Below are 19,730 nucleotides of genomic sequence, written 5' to 3' on the forward strand. Positions count from 1 at the left end.
ACAATGAGAACACTTGGACACAGGAAGGGGAACATCACAGACTGGGGCCTGTTGTGGGGTGGGGGGAGTGGGGAGGGATAGCATTAGGAGATATACCTAATGTAATTGATGAGTTAATGGGTGCAGCACACCAACATGGCACCTGTATACATATGTAACAAACCTGCATGTTGTGCACATGTACCCTAGAACATAAAGTATATTAAAAAAAATTAAAAAATTTAAAAAAAGTATATCTTATGTGCCCCCCCCCAAAAAAAATATAAGGACAAATGGATTATATAGTATTTGGCATACATAAAAGTGGCTGAAAGAATGAACTATACTTAGGCACCAAAGGACTATTTTACTTCTCTATAAAATACAACTACATTACTCAACAAACATAGCTTGCAAATTTTAAATTAAGTTATTGACTGAATAGAAGGCTAGCACTGTCCCTTATCATTAATAGTTCTTTGTGAACACAGGAATAGTCTATGTACATTTTCTTCAAAGTGTTTTAAAAATACTAATTTTAATTAAATTAATTTGAATGAACAACATGAATGCCATTGCTCAAGTGCCCAAGAAAATCAAAAGACTACATGTTTGGCAAGGTAGTATAATAGTTAATATTACACTACTAATAGTATTGGAAACCACACAAATATAGGCCCACGTTTTGACTCCATCACTTTGCTACCAGTACAATATTTAACATTTAACTTTTCTGAGCCTCAGTATTTTTATGTCTGAAGTGAGTATACAAGTAGTAACAACTTCATAATGTTATATGAATAAATACATGGGAAATGCTTATTCAATTTTGGGCCCATAGTTGGGGCTTTATGTTACTTATATAGATATATTTTTTTAAAGTCACACTCTGTGTTTCAAATTAATAAAAATGCTAGCATTTTCTAATTATCTCAGTGTTAAAATTCTATCCAAAATGAAGTGATCTATTTTAATAAAACTAGAGAAGAGTTGAAGTTAAAAGATTAACCTTTGGCTCATCTCTTCGCACACCCATGCGGCCTCTCCTTGGTCTTCTTATCACTTTAGTTGTTCTGTAATCAGACTGGCTGTCCACTAGAGATCCCACTGAATACCGCAACTCAGCTGAGGTGTCTAGATGAGTTCTGGAAAAAAGGAAAAATATAAAATAATCCAATCTCAAAAATTAAAATTACCAGGAAATTACTATCTGCTGTTTCACTAGCAATAAAGCAGAAGTCCTCAAGGAAATAAACCTCAAGAAAGAAAACTGATAAATTGTCATGACTCTGAGGCCTCTTTAGAGACTTATGTCAGAAGCTGCAGTCTTAGGTCCATTCCTGAAAGTCAAGTGCATTTTCTTCTTTTAGAATATACAGTACTTATAACCTTTCTGTTTAGCATCATTTTCAAATGCAGTAGCAAAATGAATCATAATAAGACTGATAATCAAAATCCATTAGGTTAAATTCTGGCAATTTAATTTGAGATCTTTTGTGTATATCACAATATATGCTATTGCTTACTGTGTTTAAGTATTTCTGATAAATCTAGCCAAAAATGTCTAAAATTTGGGGGTCCCAGAACTTTTCCAATTTTAAAATGTTTGGAGAAATTTATTCACACATTGTCTATTTTTCACCTTCTATTTTTCAATTTAGAGAATCAACAAAATGCTTAAATTTAGATAGACCCAAAGCTTATGGTCTTAGTTTTATAAAAGAAAATAGGATAGACTACCAAAAGTATTTTTTAAAAGTTTTTGATAAGACATTGTTTCAAAAGGATGAAGAAAAATCTTTTCATAAGCACATTTCATTCTTAAATCTGTTTAAAGATGAAAGAGTAGGAAAATTTTAGTTGGAAAGTATCATTACACTAGTTTTCAATAAACATGGCAAATAAAGTACCCTATAATCAAAGTCCAGGCATATTACTTATATGTGGATTTATAGCAAATTCATTTTATTGTTACAATAATGATGATGATAATAACAGCGACATCATGCTGCCCTATAAAATGAAATAACAAATCCATCATCAGTAGGAAATACACTTAAAGCTGTTAGTTCTGTTGAATTTGAGGCTCCTGCTGATTGACTATACTCTCTTTTTAAGTTATCCTTGTGAACAAAGACAAGCACTTCCAAATATTTTGTAACATTAAAAAGAGGAGGTGAGGTTTGGGTGTTTGCAACAATGGAAGACACTAACTTAAGAAAGTTCTTGTTTTACCAATGGGACATTGAAACAAAAGAACTGAAAAGTTATCCCTCAAATAAGTGACAGCTATTGTTTTTGTAGCAATATACTTGAGACTTAATGAAGTAAACAGGTTTTATCATGGATAAGTTACATAAAAAAAAACAACAAGGCCATATTCATAAAGGACACAACTCTCTGTCTTTATCTGTTGGGCGGAGGTTCTAAGTTTCATGAAGAACAAAGATCAGATTTTAGTTACCTTCCTATGTCCAGGAAGGCGTTCCTAGCATATAATAAGCACTTCATAAATATCTGGCAAGATGATAAATACATGAAATGATTATAATACAGGCTTAAACTATCTTGCTCTGAACAGTCTGGGTTCCTTTTTCCTGTGGCTGCTTACCTTAATGTCCCTTTAGGTATCACAGTGGAGTTTCTAACGTTAGAACTCATCATTCTATGAGCATTGTTTTCTTGTTGATTTATCTCACAACTGCAGATAATTTATTTAAAAAAAAAAAAAAAAGCAAAACACAGATCTAATCATGTCAATTTCCTGCTTAAAATTATTCAATGTCCTTAAAGGACCTCTATAATTTGGACCTTTGCCACTTTCCAGTTTCATTTTAAGGTACTCTCTGCATAACTTTTCATACAGCTATATTGACTTTCTTTCAATTCCAGTAACTCACACTTTCTTTTCATTTCTTTGAACATGCTTTGTTTGTTTGTTTGTTTTTGATTGTTAGTTTTCTCCTGAAAACAGTCTCAACACATGTGGTTAACAGTTTTAAGGTCTCAGTTTAAAAATACTATTGCCATCTACTATTCTAGCTCCTAGTATTCTTTTTATTATAACAGTCCTCACACTCATCTCTCTCCTCTTTTTTCCAGTTCTCTGAGATAGTTCTCTAACAGGAGAAAATAGAGGCAATATTATCATGCTAGTTCAATTTCTAAATCATTCTAGGTGTCCAATATTTTGAAAGGCTTTTGGAAGGGCTAAGTCACAAAATAGGTATCAGTTCATTTAAGCAATGAACCCTGTAGTTTCTCCTCCTGAATCTCCTGTTCTTTAATCTCATTAAAGAACTAGCATAAATAAGTCAGGTAAGAATTTTTTTAGAGAAAACCCATTACCCATCGCTCTGCTTTCTGGAGTGTCCTCTGTTGTCCTTTCCAATTACCCAAATTCTACCTTTTTTAAGAGTTGAGCCAAATCAAGCCCTTTTTAGTCACTCTGGAACTCATTTTACTTTCTTCTCGATGAGATATTAAGAGACAAGAGTGGTCACTGATATTCACTCGCCTAGCTTATCTCTCCTCACCTCCCTACCTATTAGATCAAAACTTAGTAGACTGAGTTCTCACGCACCTCCTATTTCCATTATTGTTTTTACAAAATTATTTGTCCTCAGAAGCATGGATGTTCTATAAATAACTGTTTAATAAACATTCAGTTATCCTGTAACTTATTATAAGTTCTGTTTAGCTAGCTTACCTTATTTCTATAATACTTTATACTTGTAATATGATTTACTATACATACTATACATATAATATGATTTACTATAATGCTTACTTGTCTTATTTTATCTGCAAGGCAAGCCTGTGAGATAATCAGAAAAATATCATTTATGCCTATATAGGTACAAATATGTATTTATTTAGAATGTTATTAAGGAAAACGGGTTTTCCAAAATCAAGCAGCTTGTAATTATCTGTCTGAGTCCTGGGAATGTGGATTGTCTTATTCTTGGTCTAGGGTTCCTTCCACTACAACCTGTTGATCAAAGAATAATTGTTCTATATAGGCTCAATCATCCTTCATTGTAGATAAATGTCACATTGTTAGGCTGCCCATAATGACTCAGTGCAGTGATAGACTTTTAGACAACACTTTGAAACTCTGTATTTTGAGACCTAAGGTCAAACAAATAAGGAACTGATCATTTATTCTTATTCATATATATTTAATCTATTGATTCAATAATGCTTATTCTATGCATTGACTCCCTTGATATTTTATCAGTTCTTCTCCTTCTCCACCATCCTCGTTATAATAATCATAACCATGTGAACACATACCATTGAAATAATAATTTCAGTTCATATATAAAAATCAGAATCTTAAAAATTTGAAAAATAAGAATGATTTTCTCAATTAGTGACTTGCATATATAAAAGTTTCTTGGGTGTTTTTATGCCTGCCAAACTGTTTCTCATATTAAATTGAGTATGGAAATACTTAAAATATTAAATATTGCTTTTCCTTATTGAAAAGAGTTTAAGACACTTTAAGATTTTTTATTTGAATTTTTATTTGAGCATCTGAAACCAGATATTCAATTATTCATTCTATAATATATCTTGAGAGCATACTATATGCAAAATAGTTTTTTAGGTCTTGAGATTATGGTAGTTATCAAAACAAATACTCTGGTGGAGTTAACTTTCTAAAGATGAACATTACACCAAGAAAGATGGACTTTTCCTAAAAGCCTTTGGTAGTGGAAAGTTTCAAACAGCTGCTATTATTCTGTGTTGCCTAGTAAATACATGTTTAAATGAGTGAGTCCTTCTAGGACTTCTAAACAATTTTAAATAAAACAACTCAAACACAAAAGGAAATTATATATGAATTATTAACATATCTATCTATCTATCTATCTATCAATCATCTATCAAGTAAGTTGACATCCATTGCTTATTTTTCTTAAGATGAGATAGTGAATCAAAGTAGATGAGTATGGCTAAATTTATTTGAAGTTTTTTTTTCTTCTTTTCTTTAACCTGATTCATTTCTCTTTTCCTCTTTTTTTGCAATTACTTTACCGAAATAGGTAACTGCTAAGTGACCGTAATCAATAATATTTGTTTAGTCACAATAAGCATTGAACATATTTCCACCTGTTTTTACACTGAACACATGTAGAAAATTTTATGTTGAATTCAATTTCTGTATTGAACACATATAGAGAAAAGGGCTGACGCCTCTTCTTGCAATGAGATGCAATATCTCTGTACACAGTTCAATTTCTTCATTTAAGAATCTTTTAATATATTTCTATCTATATAATGAAATGTAGAATACAAAAGGTAATAATTTAATTTTTTATTGATTACAGAAGTAATTTCTAAATTATAAAGTTATTTTTGAAGTAAAAACTGTAAATCAGTGAAGAGTCAAAACATGGTAATGACTAGTGAGCAATAAGAAGTACCGATATATTTTAGTTGAGGACATATGAAACCATAAGGGAGGGAATTCATGTTGATTTTCAGTGAACTAGAGATAAGCTTTTAGTTTAATGTTACCTTGATATTGTGGGTTCAATTAAAGAGCCAGTTCTCATTTTCAGTTGGTCAAGTTCAGATCTCAGCTTTTCAATTTCTTCTGCTAATCTTTCCTAAAAAATCAAAACAGTGTTACTCCGATGCCAGTAATATCAGCAACTAATTATGATAAATCAGTCTTAATGGTTTTTTTACAAAGGAAAAACTGAGGATATATTTTTATTAAAGGTCATTACACATAATAATAAAGCATGCCAAAATTTTCCCCTTGTAATAAAAAATGTGGATAGCAGAAATCAATAAAAAATTATCTACAATCCCTGGCATTCACTAATCCTGAATATTTGAAAATTCAAGGGAATATTAAAATTATGACCAGCTATGTAGACGTCACTTAAAAATGCAGAGTAGAAATCATATCTATTTTTGAAAATAAAGAAAATGTCTTTTTTCTACAGCAAATGAAGAATTTCCAATATTCTATAAGGGTTAAAGGACATACAGGTGAAGGAAAAAGAGGATTGGTTTGGAAGAAAAAGCAAACTCAACTCTCTGGCTTTTACTCTGTAAGAGATAGGCAACAATTGGAGGATTTTTAAAAAAAATATGTATGTATGTATGTACGTATGTATGTATGTATTTATTTATTTATTTTAAGACACGGCCTCACTCTGTCACTGAGGCTGGAGTGCACCTTAAAAAATAAAGTTAACAACTGATTAGCTTGATATTGGCACAATTACTTGTACTTAATGATAATTTTTTCAAATTGACATTATAGGTTCTGGTCTGTAAATTTATGAAGATAAGGGTTGTCTTAGAGCTTTATTTAACTGCTCATGTAAGCATTCAATTTGGTTTTAATGATTATAACTTTTATATCATTATACAGGTCTAAATGTATCATTCTAGATTTTTTCTACTATTGTTTTTCCCCTCCCCAGTGGCTAGTGCTTGATATTTTACTTTACTCAAACTTCTTTTCTTACCACACTTTTTTTTTGGTCAATGTGGTCTTTGCAATGTTTCTCTTCTCTGTTCTTTTTATTCTCACTACCTCACTACCATCCTACTCTAAGCCCTTTTTATCTTTTTCCTGAATGATTTTTACCAGCTTCAGTCTCTTTCCTACACATTTCTCTGCCAGACATGTAATTTTAAAACACATGTACAATAAACTAACACGTTGCTTTAAAATGTTCAATAGTTTCTTATTGATTTGTAACTATCTTTGTTCATTATTTTCACAAAAGTGCAGTACCTCTTGTGTGTCAGGCACCTGAGATATAGTAGTGAGCTGAAAAATGTCTTGCCCTCTTGCAATTTAGAATTTAGTAGAAAAGATGAACAATAAACAAGCAGGAATATAGGAATATACAATGTTGTTAGGAAGGAGAAAATGGGAGTAATGGAAGGGCTTTTCAGTAAAGTCATACTTGAGCAATGACCTAAATAAAGGAGAAATTCAAAAATCAGACTCTTAGGAAAAGGCATGGCAGATAAAAGCAACAGCATGTGCATATGCCTGTTAGTGGAAATGGAGTAGAGGGTAGGGAGTCCAGTGTGGCTGGATTGGAGAGGTTAAATAGACAAGTAGAGGATACTTTTTAAAAGTATGATTGCAGAACTCAGGAAGGGTAGTCCTAAAAGAGGTTGTAAACCACTTCAAACTCTCTGGCTTTTACTCTGCATGAGATGGGCAACAATTGGAGGATTTTAAAAAATTCTTTCATTTATTCATTTAAAGACAGGGTCTCACTTTGTCACCTAAACTGGAGTGCAGTTTTGTGATCACAGCTCATTGCAGCCTTGAACTCCCGGGCTCAAGTAATCCTCTAGCCTCAGCCTTCCAAGTAGTTAGGAGGACTACAGGTGTGTACCACTGCACCTGGGTAATTTGTTTTTAGTTTTTACTTTTGTAAAGATGGGGTCTTGCTATGTTTCCGGATTTTCTAGCAGATAAGTGGCATGATCACTCTAATGGCTGTGAAATAGATTGTCAAGTTAAATTGGGAGGTAGAAAAGAGGAAATTTTTAGGCAAGAGAGTAATGGCTTGGACAAGATTGGTGTTAGGGTAAGACTGGCTATATTTTGCTACATTGTGAGAGCAGAACTAAGAGGATTTGATATTGGACTAGATGAGGGACATGAAATAAACATAGGGGTCAAGACTGAGTCCAAGTTTTTTAGCCTGAGTAACTGAAAGAAAGAAATTGTAATTAAGATTGACTGAGAAGACTGCTGGTGTGTTAGGTTAGGTGGTGGTGGTGTTCGATGTGTGGGAGTGGGGTGAGAATAGATTGGCATGTTACATTTGAGGTACATAGGTGTCCAAATGGAGATATTGAGTTGGCACTAGAATATAAAATCTCTCTCAGGGAAGAGGACCCAGTAGGTAATCTAAATTTGAATGTGCTCAATTTACAGATGGTGTTTAAATACAGGAGATCAGATGAGGTCACTAAGGGCGAATCAGAGAGAAGAAAGGACAGCTACCTAGAAACTTTAAATTTTAGAGATAAAGATGGAAAGGGAAACACTGAGAAAGAGGTTGAGCCTACAGAGGGTTTTGCTGATAATGGACTGTGAGTACAGTTAGTTCAGTGGAATTTTGAGGAATTATAGAAGATGTGGTCAGATTAGTGAATGTGCCCATCTAAATGGGATGATAGTTCAGAAATGAGGTATAACCTGGGATTTACTCTCTGTGGAGACTGACATAAGCAAGGATGCAAAGCATGATATGATTAGTACTCTTGGTTGCTTAGGCAGATTGTTGGAGTTACAAGACTTCGGTAGGTGGTGGGGGAGTGGGTTCTGGGGATATTGCCAAGAGCACACAGAGCTTTGGATAACATCACACGCATAACAACATCTAGTCCAAAATTCACAATCTGCTTAAAAACTACTTCTTTAAATACATACCAGTCACAGTAAACTTCTGATGATTCATCAAATCAACCATCTTGATTTTCTTTGTGCTGTTGCAGAGGATTCATCCTCTACCTAGAATCTTCTACCTTTATTAAGATCATATATGTCTTTAAGAGGCTCCTAAAAATGTAATCTCCTGTGTTGTCATTGTGAACTACCTCAGAAAGAATCAGATACTATCTTCTAGGTCCAACATAACATTATTCTAAAGACCTATCTTTCAGGAGATTGTGGACACCTTAACTAAAGAATTAAATAGTTATTTTTAATTGCATCATAATATGCAGCATCCAGTAGGGTTAAATGTATAATTGTTCTCTTTCATCTATTCTTCATCTTTTCCAATACCTTCTATATCCCATACTATCCCTTCCTCCCTCCCTCCCTCCCTTCCTTCTTTCCTTCCTTCCCTCCCTCCCTCCCTCTCTCCCTCCCTCCTCCCTTCCCTCCCCTCCCTTCCCTCCCTTCCTTCTTCCCCCTCTCCCTTCTTTTCTTCATTCCCCTTTTCCCTTCCTTCTCTCTCTCCATTTCTTCTATCTTTTCTCAACACACAATTATAGATCACTTCTTAAGTTAGCAATCCTATCTTCTTTAACAAAATAAGATAAAATTGCTAACAATAACTTTACAGGCTAATAAGAAAAATACATATTAGCAACTACCATTAAAATTTCACAATCTGCCCTTAGTTTCCTCTTCTACCACATACCCTACAACAGTAATAATTGATTTCAGACAAATAGTTGTGCCTATTATTTAAAATGTCACACTCATTACCCATCCCCTCCCCCCACCAAGCACCTGTGATCATGCCACATGCACTATGTTTGAAAGCCTTGCATCAGAGTCCTACTTTCCCCTAAATCTTAAGTCAAGTCCCTCCTTCCTGAAGTCTTCTTCACAGCAGCATTATATTATGGTCTTTCCTACCTGTAGCTCTTACTGTCTACTTCACTAATTTGGCACTTGGCATCTGCTACTCTGCATCTCCACTGGTTTGTAAAGGCTGTGTTCTCTCTCCTCAATTAGAACTTTTTAGCTACTTTGGAACTACGATTATGTTCAGACATATATAACTTAGCATAATTCTTATATATAATAGTATTTAATATATTTCTGCTGAAAGACTATCTAAAAGTAGGCATAAATTAGTGCATATATTTTAATTCTATTTATATAAGGCATAAAGCAAGATAAAACCATTTTTTAATGTTATAAGTCAAGATAGTGATTATCCTTTAATGGAAGAGTATGAGTATAGACTAATCTGGGGGGAGTTTCTGGAATGCAAATTTTTGGTGAATTTGGGTTGCAAAGATTCATCAAGCTCTCCCTCTCTATGTGCACTCTTCTGCAGGTATAATAAAAATGTTAAAATTGTTTTACAAAGATAGCATACTAAAATTATTTTTTCAAATTTATTTTACAACAAAACATTCATCAGTGGAATAGAAAATAAAAATAGAAAAATGGGCCAAAAATGTAAGTTTCCATTATACCTTATCATGTAAAGATTCTTCAAGATTCTTTCTGAAAGTTTCTGATTCTTGAATTAAAACATTCTAAAAAAAGAAAATAGCAGAAATAATTAATAAATTAAATATAAAATACTTAAATATATATTGATTAATATTCTATCACTCAAGAATCCTCTTAGATTTGTTCCTTAGTACAGGTATTTCATGGAAATCACACTTTGATGAAATTTTCAAACATGAGACCTTCACATTTAAAAAAATATGTAATTTAAATGGAAAAGGTTATTTTGTAACACTTGAATGAACAAATGAAATAAATGTTGTTTTTTAAGCTATTTCTGTTTGCCTTTTCTCAGACCACATTTTAAATTGGAAACTATTGGTTATTCTTCAAATAAGAAAAAGTGAGTAACAAGCTAAATCTTAGAGGTGTTATAAAGAATTCAGAAGAACTCACTTCTATTATCTGAAGAAAGAAGAAATCAGGAAATCATATTCTTAAAAATTTAACTTTCTGGACATCTACTGCAATGTGGAATTAACAATTCATAATGATACTTAAATTATTAGAGAAATAACAAATTCTAGCTACTCATAAACCTAATATTACATGTCACAAAGTGATGTGGAAATATGTTGGCATCATCGATATTTAAAATAAACCTTGCCAGAAAATTATTTTTGTTGTTAAAAATTATTTATTTTTCTACAAAACACACAAATACTATAAGGCATTATTTAAAATAATGTATTCTTTTCATATTTATAGAGTAAAATCAAACTAAGAGTGTAGTAATTCCACAGTGGCCATGTATTTGAAGTTGTATGAGAGGAAATCATGTCTTATAACTTTCTAATGGGTAAATTAATCAAACTACTTTAACTTTTCATCAAAACATTTTCCCTATTTTGGTTTATTTTATGCACTAATGGAAAATGTCTAGCTAAAATAGTGATTGGCATTCAATCTAAATTTCCAAAATGATATGATCATCTGGGTTTTATACCCTACCTTAATTTATGCTCTGGAATTGGTAACCAGCTCTCATAACTCTTGCTGGTCTGGTAGCTGCCAACTATCAATGAGACATATGTAACTGTAAATCACATTGCAGACTGTAGAGAAGCACTATTTCTGAAATAATGCAGCTGAAAATACTGGGTTCCTAAACCCTTTACTGGGATTGATACTAGTTCTTCTGATTATATAAACTCACTTACATTTTGACTTTTAGGCTGGTGCGTAGATATCAGTCACTTGACACATGAATATTTCAAATCACCTCCCCCCACCAAAAAGTATTGACTTGTGTCTCATCACTTTTTTATTTTGCATACCAGGTAGAGGATAAATAAAATATTTCCATCATTAAAGCACAGCATATTTTACTACATTTGCCTCATATGAACATGCCAATATAAAATATTTATATCTCATGCAATTTTTATATTCATCCCAAATTTGATCTTATACTTTTTAAAATAAAAAATATGCATTTCTTTCTAAGAATATATCAGGCATTTTAAAAAACTAAGTAAATGGATCATCTGACTATTACAATAATTGCAGCTGTATATAAAACAAACATGATCATAAGAGCATTGCAAAATATTCATGTGATTTTACCCTTCTATCATTTTACCTTTTCTTCTAGAGCAGCCATTCTTTCCTTTAAGTGTAGTTGTAGGCGTTCATTGGATTCAGTCAGAAGTCTATCAACAGTATCCGATAATCTCTTGTTATGCTCCTCATTCATTTTCTCTCTTTGCCTAGCCTTATATTTTAAAAAATGACATAAAAATCCATTCAAAAATTGTTTGAGATTATTTTTATAGCATTGCTAGTTTTAAATTGAATTTAATTTTAGATCTGTTTTGGTTGAAGTGGTGGAAACTTTTTCTTCAAAGTCTACAGGCCATATCTGTAGGTTTTAAATACAACCCATACTCAAATAAAGGCTTTCTTCTTATATGCAGAATATGAATTCATAAACCGATGATTGGGGGGTAACAGTTCTTAATATACATACTCTTTGAAGTTCTTGATTTTTCTCTTCAAGTTGGCCCTCTAGATGTCTCATACGTTCTTCAATATTTCCATGTCTCTCTTCAGCCTGTTAAGAAATATGAAGAATGCACCTGAAATGTAAGATTTGGTTAACACTTTTCCTCTAAATAAATTGAAATAAAATGTAAAGCAAGCTACTACCAACTGCAAACATAGTTTTTAAAAAATAAACTTTCTTCAAACAGGCAGCTGAACAGCATTGCTTGAAATGTGTCAGCTACAAAGGCCTGTTACATCCAAGCATCAGCAAAACATTGGACTTATTTATGAGCAATGAAATCAGCCAAATGTAACATGCAGACTGTGCATGGTTTGAACACAAACCTGCCATTGTCCAATCTTAAGCTCCTGAAGCACTGAACTGCACAGATGGTTGATTATCAATAAATAAAAGTAACATAATTTTTATAAATGAAAAGAAAAACTTAGATGGATTCTATTTAGCAATAGAAAGTAAAGTCCAGTAGGACTACCTTCCTACGTATGGAGATCATTTCTTGTAGTTTAGCTTCCATAACATATTGATAATCATCAGATGAGGTAGAAGAGGTTGGATCAGACTAACGAGTCAAGGAAAAGGAGAGGGACAAAATTGAAAAATCAGAACTAAAGACACTGACACTGAACAGAACATAGCACAGAATGCTTAAAAGAAAAGTGTGACAGCAAATTTAATATTTTAATAGACAGAATTTTATGTGGAAAGAACTACATTGATATTTGGTGAACACGATGCAGTTGATGGTTTTAAATAAAAAATAATATACTAAAATAAAAAGCTATCAACCTAAGATATGAAAGGTTAGTGATGGCTGGCAATGAAAGAATACTACAGAATGAATAAAGCAACTCTGAAAGAGTTATATAATAATTGGAATTATGGGAAACCAAACACCAGAATATGTCTCTGATAGACTGTTAGAAGTTTATATTTGGGTTTCTTTGTCTATATTACTTGAAAATGATGGAAACAGTAGTATCACAATGTTGAGGAATATGCTAGACAATGACTCAGGTGTAATTAATTTGGAACAAAATTTATTCCAAACCTTGCTCTGTAGAAATAAGATAAAAAACTAACCCGGGGGTTATTGCGAGTAGTCCCCAGTTCAAGCAAGATTGAGTTTCCTCAGCAACAGGAAAACTTATGAAATGATTTCTGTTCTCTGAATGCACACTATGGTCATTGGTCTAGAATCGGCCTACTCTCAGATACTTGATCTCAGATATTGGTCTAATGGTCTACTTTCAGATATTGATCTAGAATTTAATGGCCTACTCTCAGATAGGTTTAATTAGAAATTTTAAAAGAAAATGATTGAAAGTCCTCGAATTATCCAGTGATAATAATGCTGTGAGAACAAGAAATCTTGTTTGTGACTCTCCTAAATGACACCAGGGGCCAATTCCAAACTGTTTCTCCACTGATTTGTTGCTGTGGAAACAAAATAGTGCCTCAAGTGAACAGGCGGCACAGTTTCCTTGTAAGCTCGTGTTTGCCCAGTGCCAAGGTTAGATACATGTCTTGGAAGTGACTGTCAGGTTACCACAGGTGCAGAGTGTTCAACACATGTGACATTGTTGATAGCAAAATTGTTAGTATGTTATGCAAGGATTACATATGAAGTTACATCAACATTTTAATCATTGCAAGTTAAATAATTATTACATCTAAAGGACTCTATGTCAGGACCACAAAATTTAACTCCAGAGCATATTCTATCACATTTTATAAGATCGTTCTAAAACAGTGAAACTCACTTTATGCCAATATAGAACTATATATAAATATGTCATGCAGTAACTGAAAAGAAATAGTAACCTATTCATTTGATTCAGATGCATATGTACTATTTTATGCAATAAATTCAAATTTAACCTATGAAAGCAAACATTTAACATTTCAATTCTGGTGTGCTTATGCAAACTATGATTCAACATTTACATTTTGTAAGGTTTTCCTTCCGATATTCTTATTTTATAAATGTGGAAGATAATAAAGACATAACAAATAACCAATTTATTTCTTCCAGGTCATCCTCAAATTTCCAATTTAGAAGCTACACAGAATTACCTTGGTCCCCAAATGCCATAACTTTTCTATAATATTATTTAAAATTTAGAGTTAGATTAAGAATACAGTAAGTGGATAAAAATGTTGTTGAAATTATATAATCTAAATTCATAAAGGTATCTGTGATCTTTCAAAATTACATTTTAACATGCAGTTATTGGTGTTTAAATTAATTAGATGACTCAAGACACCTGAGACATGAATATTTCAACTGCCAAAACTGTGTCTTCAAAAATACAAGTTTTTAGAGGTCTTTAAAACTTCTAGTTCTTTTTGTTTACTTATTAAAAACACATAAAACTTAAAAAAAAAACACACACACACACACACACACAAAACACCAAAATTTTGAAAATTCACTTCAGAGATAAAATAAGAATTTGGTCCTGTTTAAATTACTGTTACTGCTGATACATTTTATTGGTACTAGAAATAAATAAAATACCTCATTCAAGATGAATTATGTCCTTGCTAAAGGAATATGCATTTTAATTAAAATGTAGATATAATAAATCATAAGACTGGGAGCCAAAAGTAATCTTTATTGGTTAATTGTGTATAAACTCACCAAAGCAAAAGTTTTAGTTGTATCCATAGCCATTAATCAATAATTCTGACTTTCTAAAGCCATAAATAAGCTTCGCCTATACACACGCGTGCGCGCAAACACACACATACATCAGAAGGAGAAATAGTTTATCAAAGAATGCATTCAGACATCCCTTCTAAATAATATATACTGGGACCAATTTTCAACCAACAGTGCTGATTTTCAGTCTATGTGAAAACTACAGTTTCAGCAATTGTTGTAAATACGAAGATCACACAGGAACAGTCTGCTATTTTTTATACTCCTTGGTGAAAAACTGTTTATCTTGGTTTCACTCCTTAATATGATATAGGAAAATTTAAAATATACTAAAGTTTCAGGATGAACTACAGGCAGAAATGGTTTTGAGAAGAACATGAACAAACTCAGAAAGGGAGAAGAAATTAAATTTAAAGAGAAAGACCTAGAAAAAAGAAGAAAAGTGATAGTAAAGTAGAAAAAAAGTATATTGGTAAAATAAAATGTCTGAGGGGTTATTAAGAATATCATTCAAAATATAGGAGGAGGAACCCATGTTTAAGCTAAGAAGAAATATTTTTACTTTAGTGAGCAGTCAAAAGGTTAACAAAAGAAGAAGACTGTGATGATCCATAATAGGGAAATATCTGAAACAAACTGAAACAGAAAAAACAACAGGTATAAAGATAGACCCTAAAGGTCTTGAGAACAGAGTACAAGAAAAAGTACAAGGCTGTTGAAACCAAAAAACTTGGTAGAAGAAATGAAAGGATGATCCTCAAATGTTAAAAAAAAATACAGGCAAAAGGAATGTGTTCAGGATAAAATCTCAGTACTTAAGGAGCTTTCATAATGAATAAAATACGGTAATAATATAAAAAGTGTATATTTGAAATATGTTGTTGACATAGCACTAGTCAGAAAAGAAAGTGATAAAAAGGAGAGTGAATTAGAGCGTTTGAAGACTTTTTGGAAGAATTCCAATTTTCTGAAAAATGAAATCAAAGAGGTTCAGAGACAGTGGAATTTTGGTAGTATATTAGGGAGGAGAAAGCTGAGGGGAGCTATTTTTTGTGCCCAAGGTAATATTATATATATATATATATGAATGAATTTAACAGAATAGACAAGATAAAAGCAAAGAATATAAGGCACCTAATTCCAGTTATTTTTACATATTCTAAATCAATAATTCTTGGTAATATTTAATATAGTATTTTTATGTCAAATATTATATTTTAAATTGTTTTTATTCTCAGTCTATCAAAGGTTAATGTGGGGCAGTGATTTTCTGAATTGTAAATGGGGGGAAATTGTAGACTTTCTTGTGTTTTAGTCAGGATAATATTGATCATTATTTTAAGCTACAACTTTACAAAAGTTATTTTTCGTATTCAGTCACTCATCTAACCCCCCAAAACAGTGCAATTGAAAAAGATAACTCTTTTTGAAAGGCCTTTATGTTCTTTAGATGAAAGGGCTAATTATGCATATCTTAGTCTATGTTATAGTCATTTAAGATCTGTGTTTGCAGGAAAAAAATGAAATAATACCAACATATTTAAATTTTTTTTTTCAAATTAAATGATAAATTTATGTTTATCTTAGAAATCACACATTCCTGAAATTGCCATAGTAGTTTACTGGCATGGTTTGTGACTACGGAACGATCCAAATTATAATCCCACCTCAATCAGTTTTAGCAAACTAGTTACTCCAACACTCTGCAAACAAGCAACTGTTTCAACGCTCTCTAATCCTGCTCTACTTCGTCAAAGGTTTGCCTTCCATTACCTGCTTAACTGTCCTATTTTAACCAACAGGAAGATCAGTCCACTGTTCATTTTTAATTAATTGCTTTTTTAGAAAATCATGCGTGTATGTCTACTTCATTGCTGCATCAATTATTTTGGGTAAATCCTAATCCCATAATTTTAAACTTGAAGTCCAAATACCTATCATACTCATTTACTGTAGTGGCCTTGAAAACTTAGCAAATATTAATGATTGTGTAAAAATATAAATTGTGTGATTATTTTTGAATTCATATCAAATGTCAAACAGGCTTTTAGTGACAAAATGCGCTTTTATATAACTTGTGACATGTACACACACTTTGAAATGATACTATTTCCGTTTGACTGTCAGAGGTCAGAATAGTCCTTTTTAACATAATAATGCTTGTAAAATTCCAAACTATTCAGATAGTTGCAGAATCTACCAGCCATATTACACAGAAAATTTTGAACATTCTTCAGAGTATTATTGATTTTAATTTTCAGAGGAAATTACAACTGTAAAACCGCTTTCTGACTGTTTAATTGTTTAGACCTCAGACTTTTATAAGTCTAACTTCCCACTTCTAACAAGTTTTATACTGTAGTTGGGGAGGAATCAAAAAGTTATGATATTTTGTATACTTCTAATAGCAATTGATGTGAAGACTGTTAAATTGTTGTGTCTCATATAGATAACATTATCGTTTTTGTCTCCAGGATTATTCTTATACAAATATTACCATGGAAAAGTAACTATAACAATGACATGAAATTTTACTTGTTTTGTTAATGTTTAAATAGGCAGGCGGGTCATCACATTTGTATAACAATTATTCCTGCTGGCATAAATATGTATGACAAGAAAAAACTGACTTAATAACAGACAAATATAATAAAGATTAAATAAACTTAATTTTCATAAAGCCTATAGAAAATCTTTATACATTTCAATTGCTAATCCTTTTGACAAATATATCTAGGTTGACCAATTGTTCTAGTGCAGTACCTTGGTTAGGGCTGCAATTCTCTGAGCCAGTTCAGCCTCTACTTCAGGCAAGGTTTCAGCCTTCCTCATGGTCTGCTGCAACTTTTGTTCAGCTAGCTCAAGACGTTCTTGTAACTGTCTGTTTTTCTCTTCCATCTGAAATGGGAATGGGAGCAGAGACACTTAAAGAGTCAGAGTTTGGATAGCAAACACCAGTCGCCGGGGGCTTTGCACTTCAGCCATGATTTTAGATTTAAAATCAGCCACTACCACACCTAAATGTGCAAAGTGTTGATTGCTGTCTTGTTTTCATATATTGCTTATCCATTTCCTTCATAAATTTAAGCACATTAAAACAATAAAAAAGTTCTTACCACTGGCAGCAAAAAGGAAAGAAATTACTCATGAGTATAAATTTTAACAAAGGGAATATAGCTCAGTACTAAGACATCAGATATACCACCATAGCAAAATATTGAAAATCATAGTATTTAGACTGGAGTGGGAGAGGTATTGTAGCATGATGATCCAGGCTCTGGAGATAAGGTTGGCAAACATTTTCAGTAACAGGTCAGATAGTAAAAATTTTAGGCCTCATGTACCATATGGCCTCAATCCCAAATACTCAACTGTATTGTAGCACAAAAACAGTCATAGACAATGATTAAATGATTGGGCATGGCTGTGTTCCAATAAGACTTGATTAACAAGAGAAGGCAACCAACCAGCTTTGGCCCACAGCTATAGTTTGCCTGTTTGTGCTCTAGAGCCCAATAAATTTAGGATTCCACTATTGGCTCTGGTGTTTAGTAGATGTATGATCTTGGGAAAGTGTGACTGTCTCTGAACTGTAGTGTCTTCAGCATAATAACTCTGCCTACTTCATAGGTGGTGGTTAGAATTAAGTGAGGTAATACACGAAAACTGTTTAGCACAATTTCTGGCTCATGTCTATATGAAAAGTAAGTCATAGTCATTACTTCTATTATTATTCAGATAAATAATTTATCTTTCTAGAAAGGAAATTTCACACTGAAAATCATATTTGTTTTGCCAGAGAATTTTAAATTTTAGAGAATGATTACTCAAACATCTGTCAAGAAGTACCCTATTTTATTTACTCCCTGTTTTGTGAGAATGATGAGAACGCATGGACCAGAAAAAAACCAAGACAGAGATACTGAACCTGCCGTAGGATAGCTTCTTTATTTGCTAACTCATTTTCTAGTTTATCATTCATGTCATGTATGGAGGTAGATTCTCTCTGAGCACTGAGGTAACGCTTTTCAAGGGTTGTAATTCTTTCTTCCATATCTTCCTTTTGTGCCATGGCCTACAATTAAAATAATTTTAAAAAAGCAAGTCAGATTCTCAGATTGTTTAATTATTGTCTTGTTAAATATAAAAGAAACATAAAAACTATTGCATTCTTGAAATAAATACTCATTCCTTTCTTTTCATTGAAGGAATGCAAGATTTCAGGTGACTTTTCCCAACTTAGTTGTCAGAATTATTTTTGTATCTTTGGTTAACCAAAAGCATTTTGCTGTCTAAGAATACAATGGTGCAGCTTTTGAAACTGTCTACTGTAGAACTGGCACTCTTGTAAGAGAAGTGGCAGATAAATTAGTTCATTATGCAGTAAAATTAATTACAATTATGAGTAGAGTTGCAAATCATAGAATTGTTAAAATGGCAACTACAGTTCTAAATTGTAAAGCAATCTTCAAATAGATAACAAATACCATCCGTATTCTTACCTTTATGTTAAGAAAGAGGAATTCTGTGGTTAAAACAGCAGGCCACAAAAAAAAAATAGTACATTTGGATCTTATTTACAAGTTTACCAACTGACTTAGACTCTTAACCATTTACCTAGTTATATATGTTTCAATTACATAAGAGTTTAAAGAAGTCCATGAACGCATAAATATGTGAAAAAATCAAGTTCAAGTGGAGAAAATCATGGCATTGATAATATTTTAAACAGTAATTTTTAAATAATCAAATTTATAGATAGTAATATGGAGATAATTTTACCTTACTCACAGCTTACGTGAAAATTTACTGGTAGTTAGATAACCTACTTTATTGACAAGATGTTGGGGGAAAATCAAGTGCAGAAGTGAGGCTCATTGGCCTGGAATGGTTTCCTGAGAACGTGGGAAGCTTCTTTGTATAACAATTCTGGAATTGAGGAAATGGCAATAGTTTCCATATCTTATTATCCAGAATCATTTCATCACTTATTCCTAATCAGTGCCTTTGCCACTCTCCTACAGGGTCCAGAGCCAGTCCCATCACCTATAATAATCAGATAAGCAGACAGCCTTCCAATTTTCTTTATTTTTATTTTTTAT

At 32.4% G+C, this 19,730-nt stretch overlaps 1 protein-coding gene across 22 annotated transcripts in view; it reads right to left on the minus strand.

Annotated features, from left to right (window-relative positions):
• Nucleotides 1-19,730, minus strand: part of PPFIA2 (PTPRF interacting protein alpha 2) — a 504,804-nt gene that overhangs the window by 101,030 nt on the left and 384,044 nt on the right. For all 22 annotated transcript variants that reach the window (XM_050749219.1, XM_050749217.1, XM_050749222.1 and 19 more), the window contains 7 exons: nt 18,557-18,703; nt 17,392-17,526; nt 11,928-12,011; nt 11,541-11,672; nt 9,919-9,981; nt 5,506-5,597; nt 989-1,124 (listed from right to left, as the gene is read on the minus strand). In XM_050749219.1, the coding sequence (XP_050605176.1) occupies nt 989-1,124; nt 5,506-5,597; nt 9,919-9,981; nt 11,541-11,672; nt 11,928-12,011; nt 17,392-17,526; nt 18,557-18,703 (789 nt within the window). The remainder of the gene's footprint in view (nt 1-988; nt 1,125-5,505; nt 5,598-9,918; nt 9,982-11,540; nt 11,673-11,927; nt 12,012-17,391; nt 17,527-18,556; nt 18,704-19,730) is intronic.

This window comes from Macaca thibetana, chromosome 11 (assembly GCF_024542745.1).
Source record: "Macaca thibetana thibetana isolate TM-01 chromosome 11, ASM2454274v1, whole genome shotgun sequence".
Lineage (NCBI taxonomy): Eukaryota > Metazoa > Chordata > Mammalia > Primates > Cercopithecidae > Macaca > Macaca thibetana.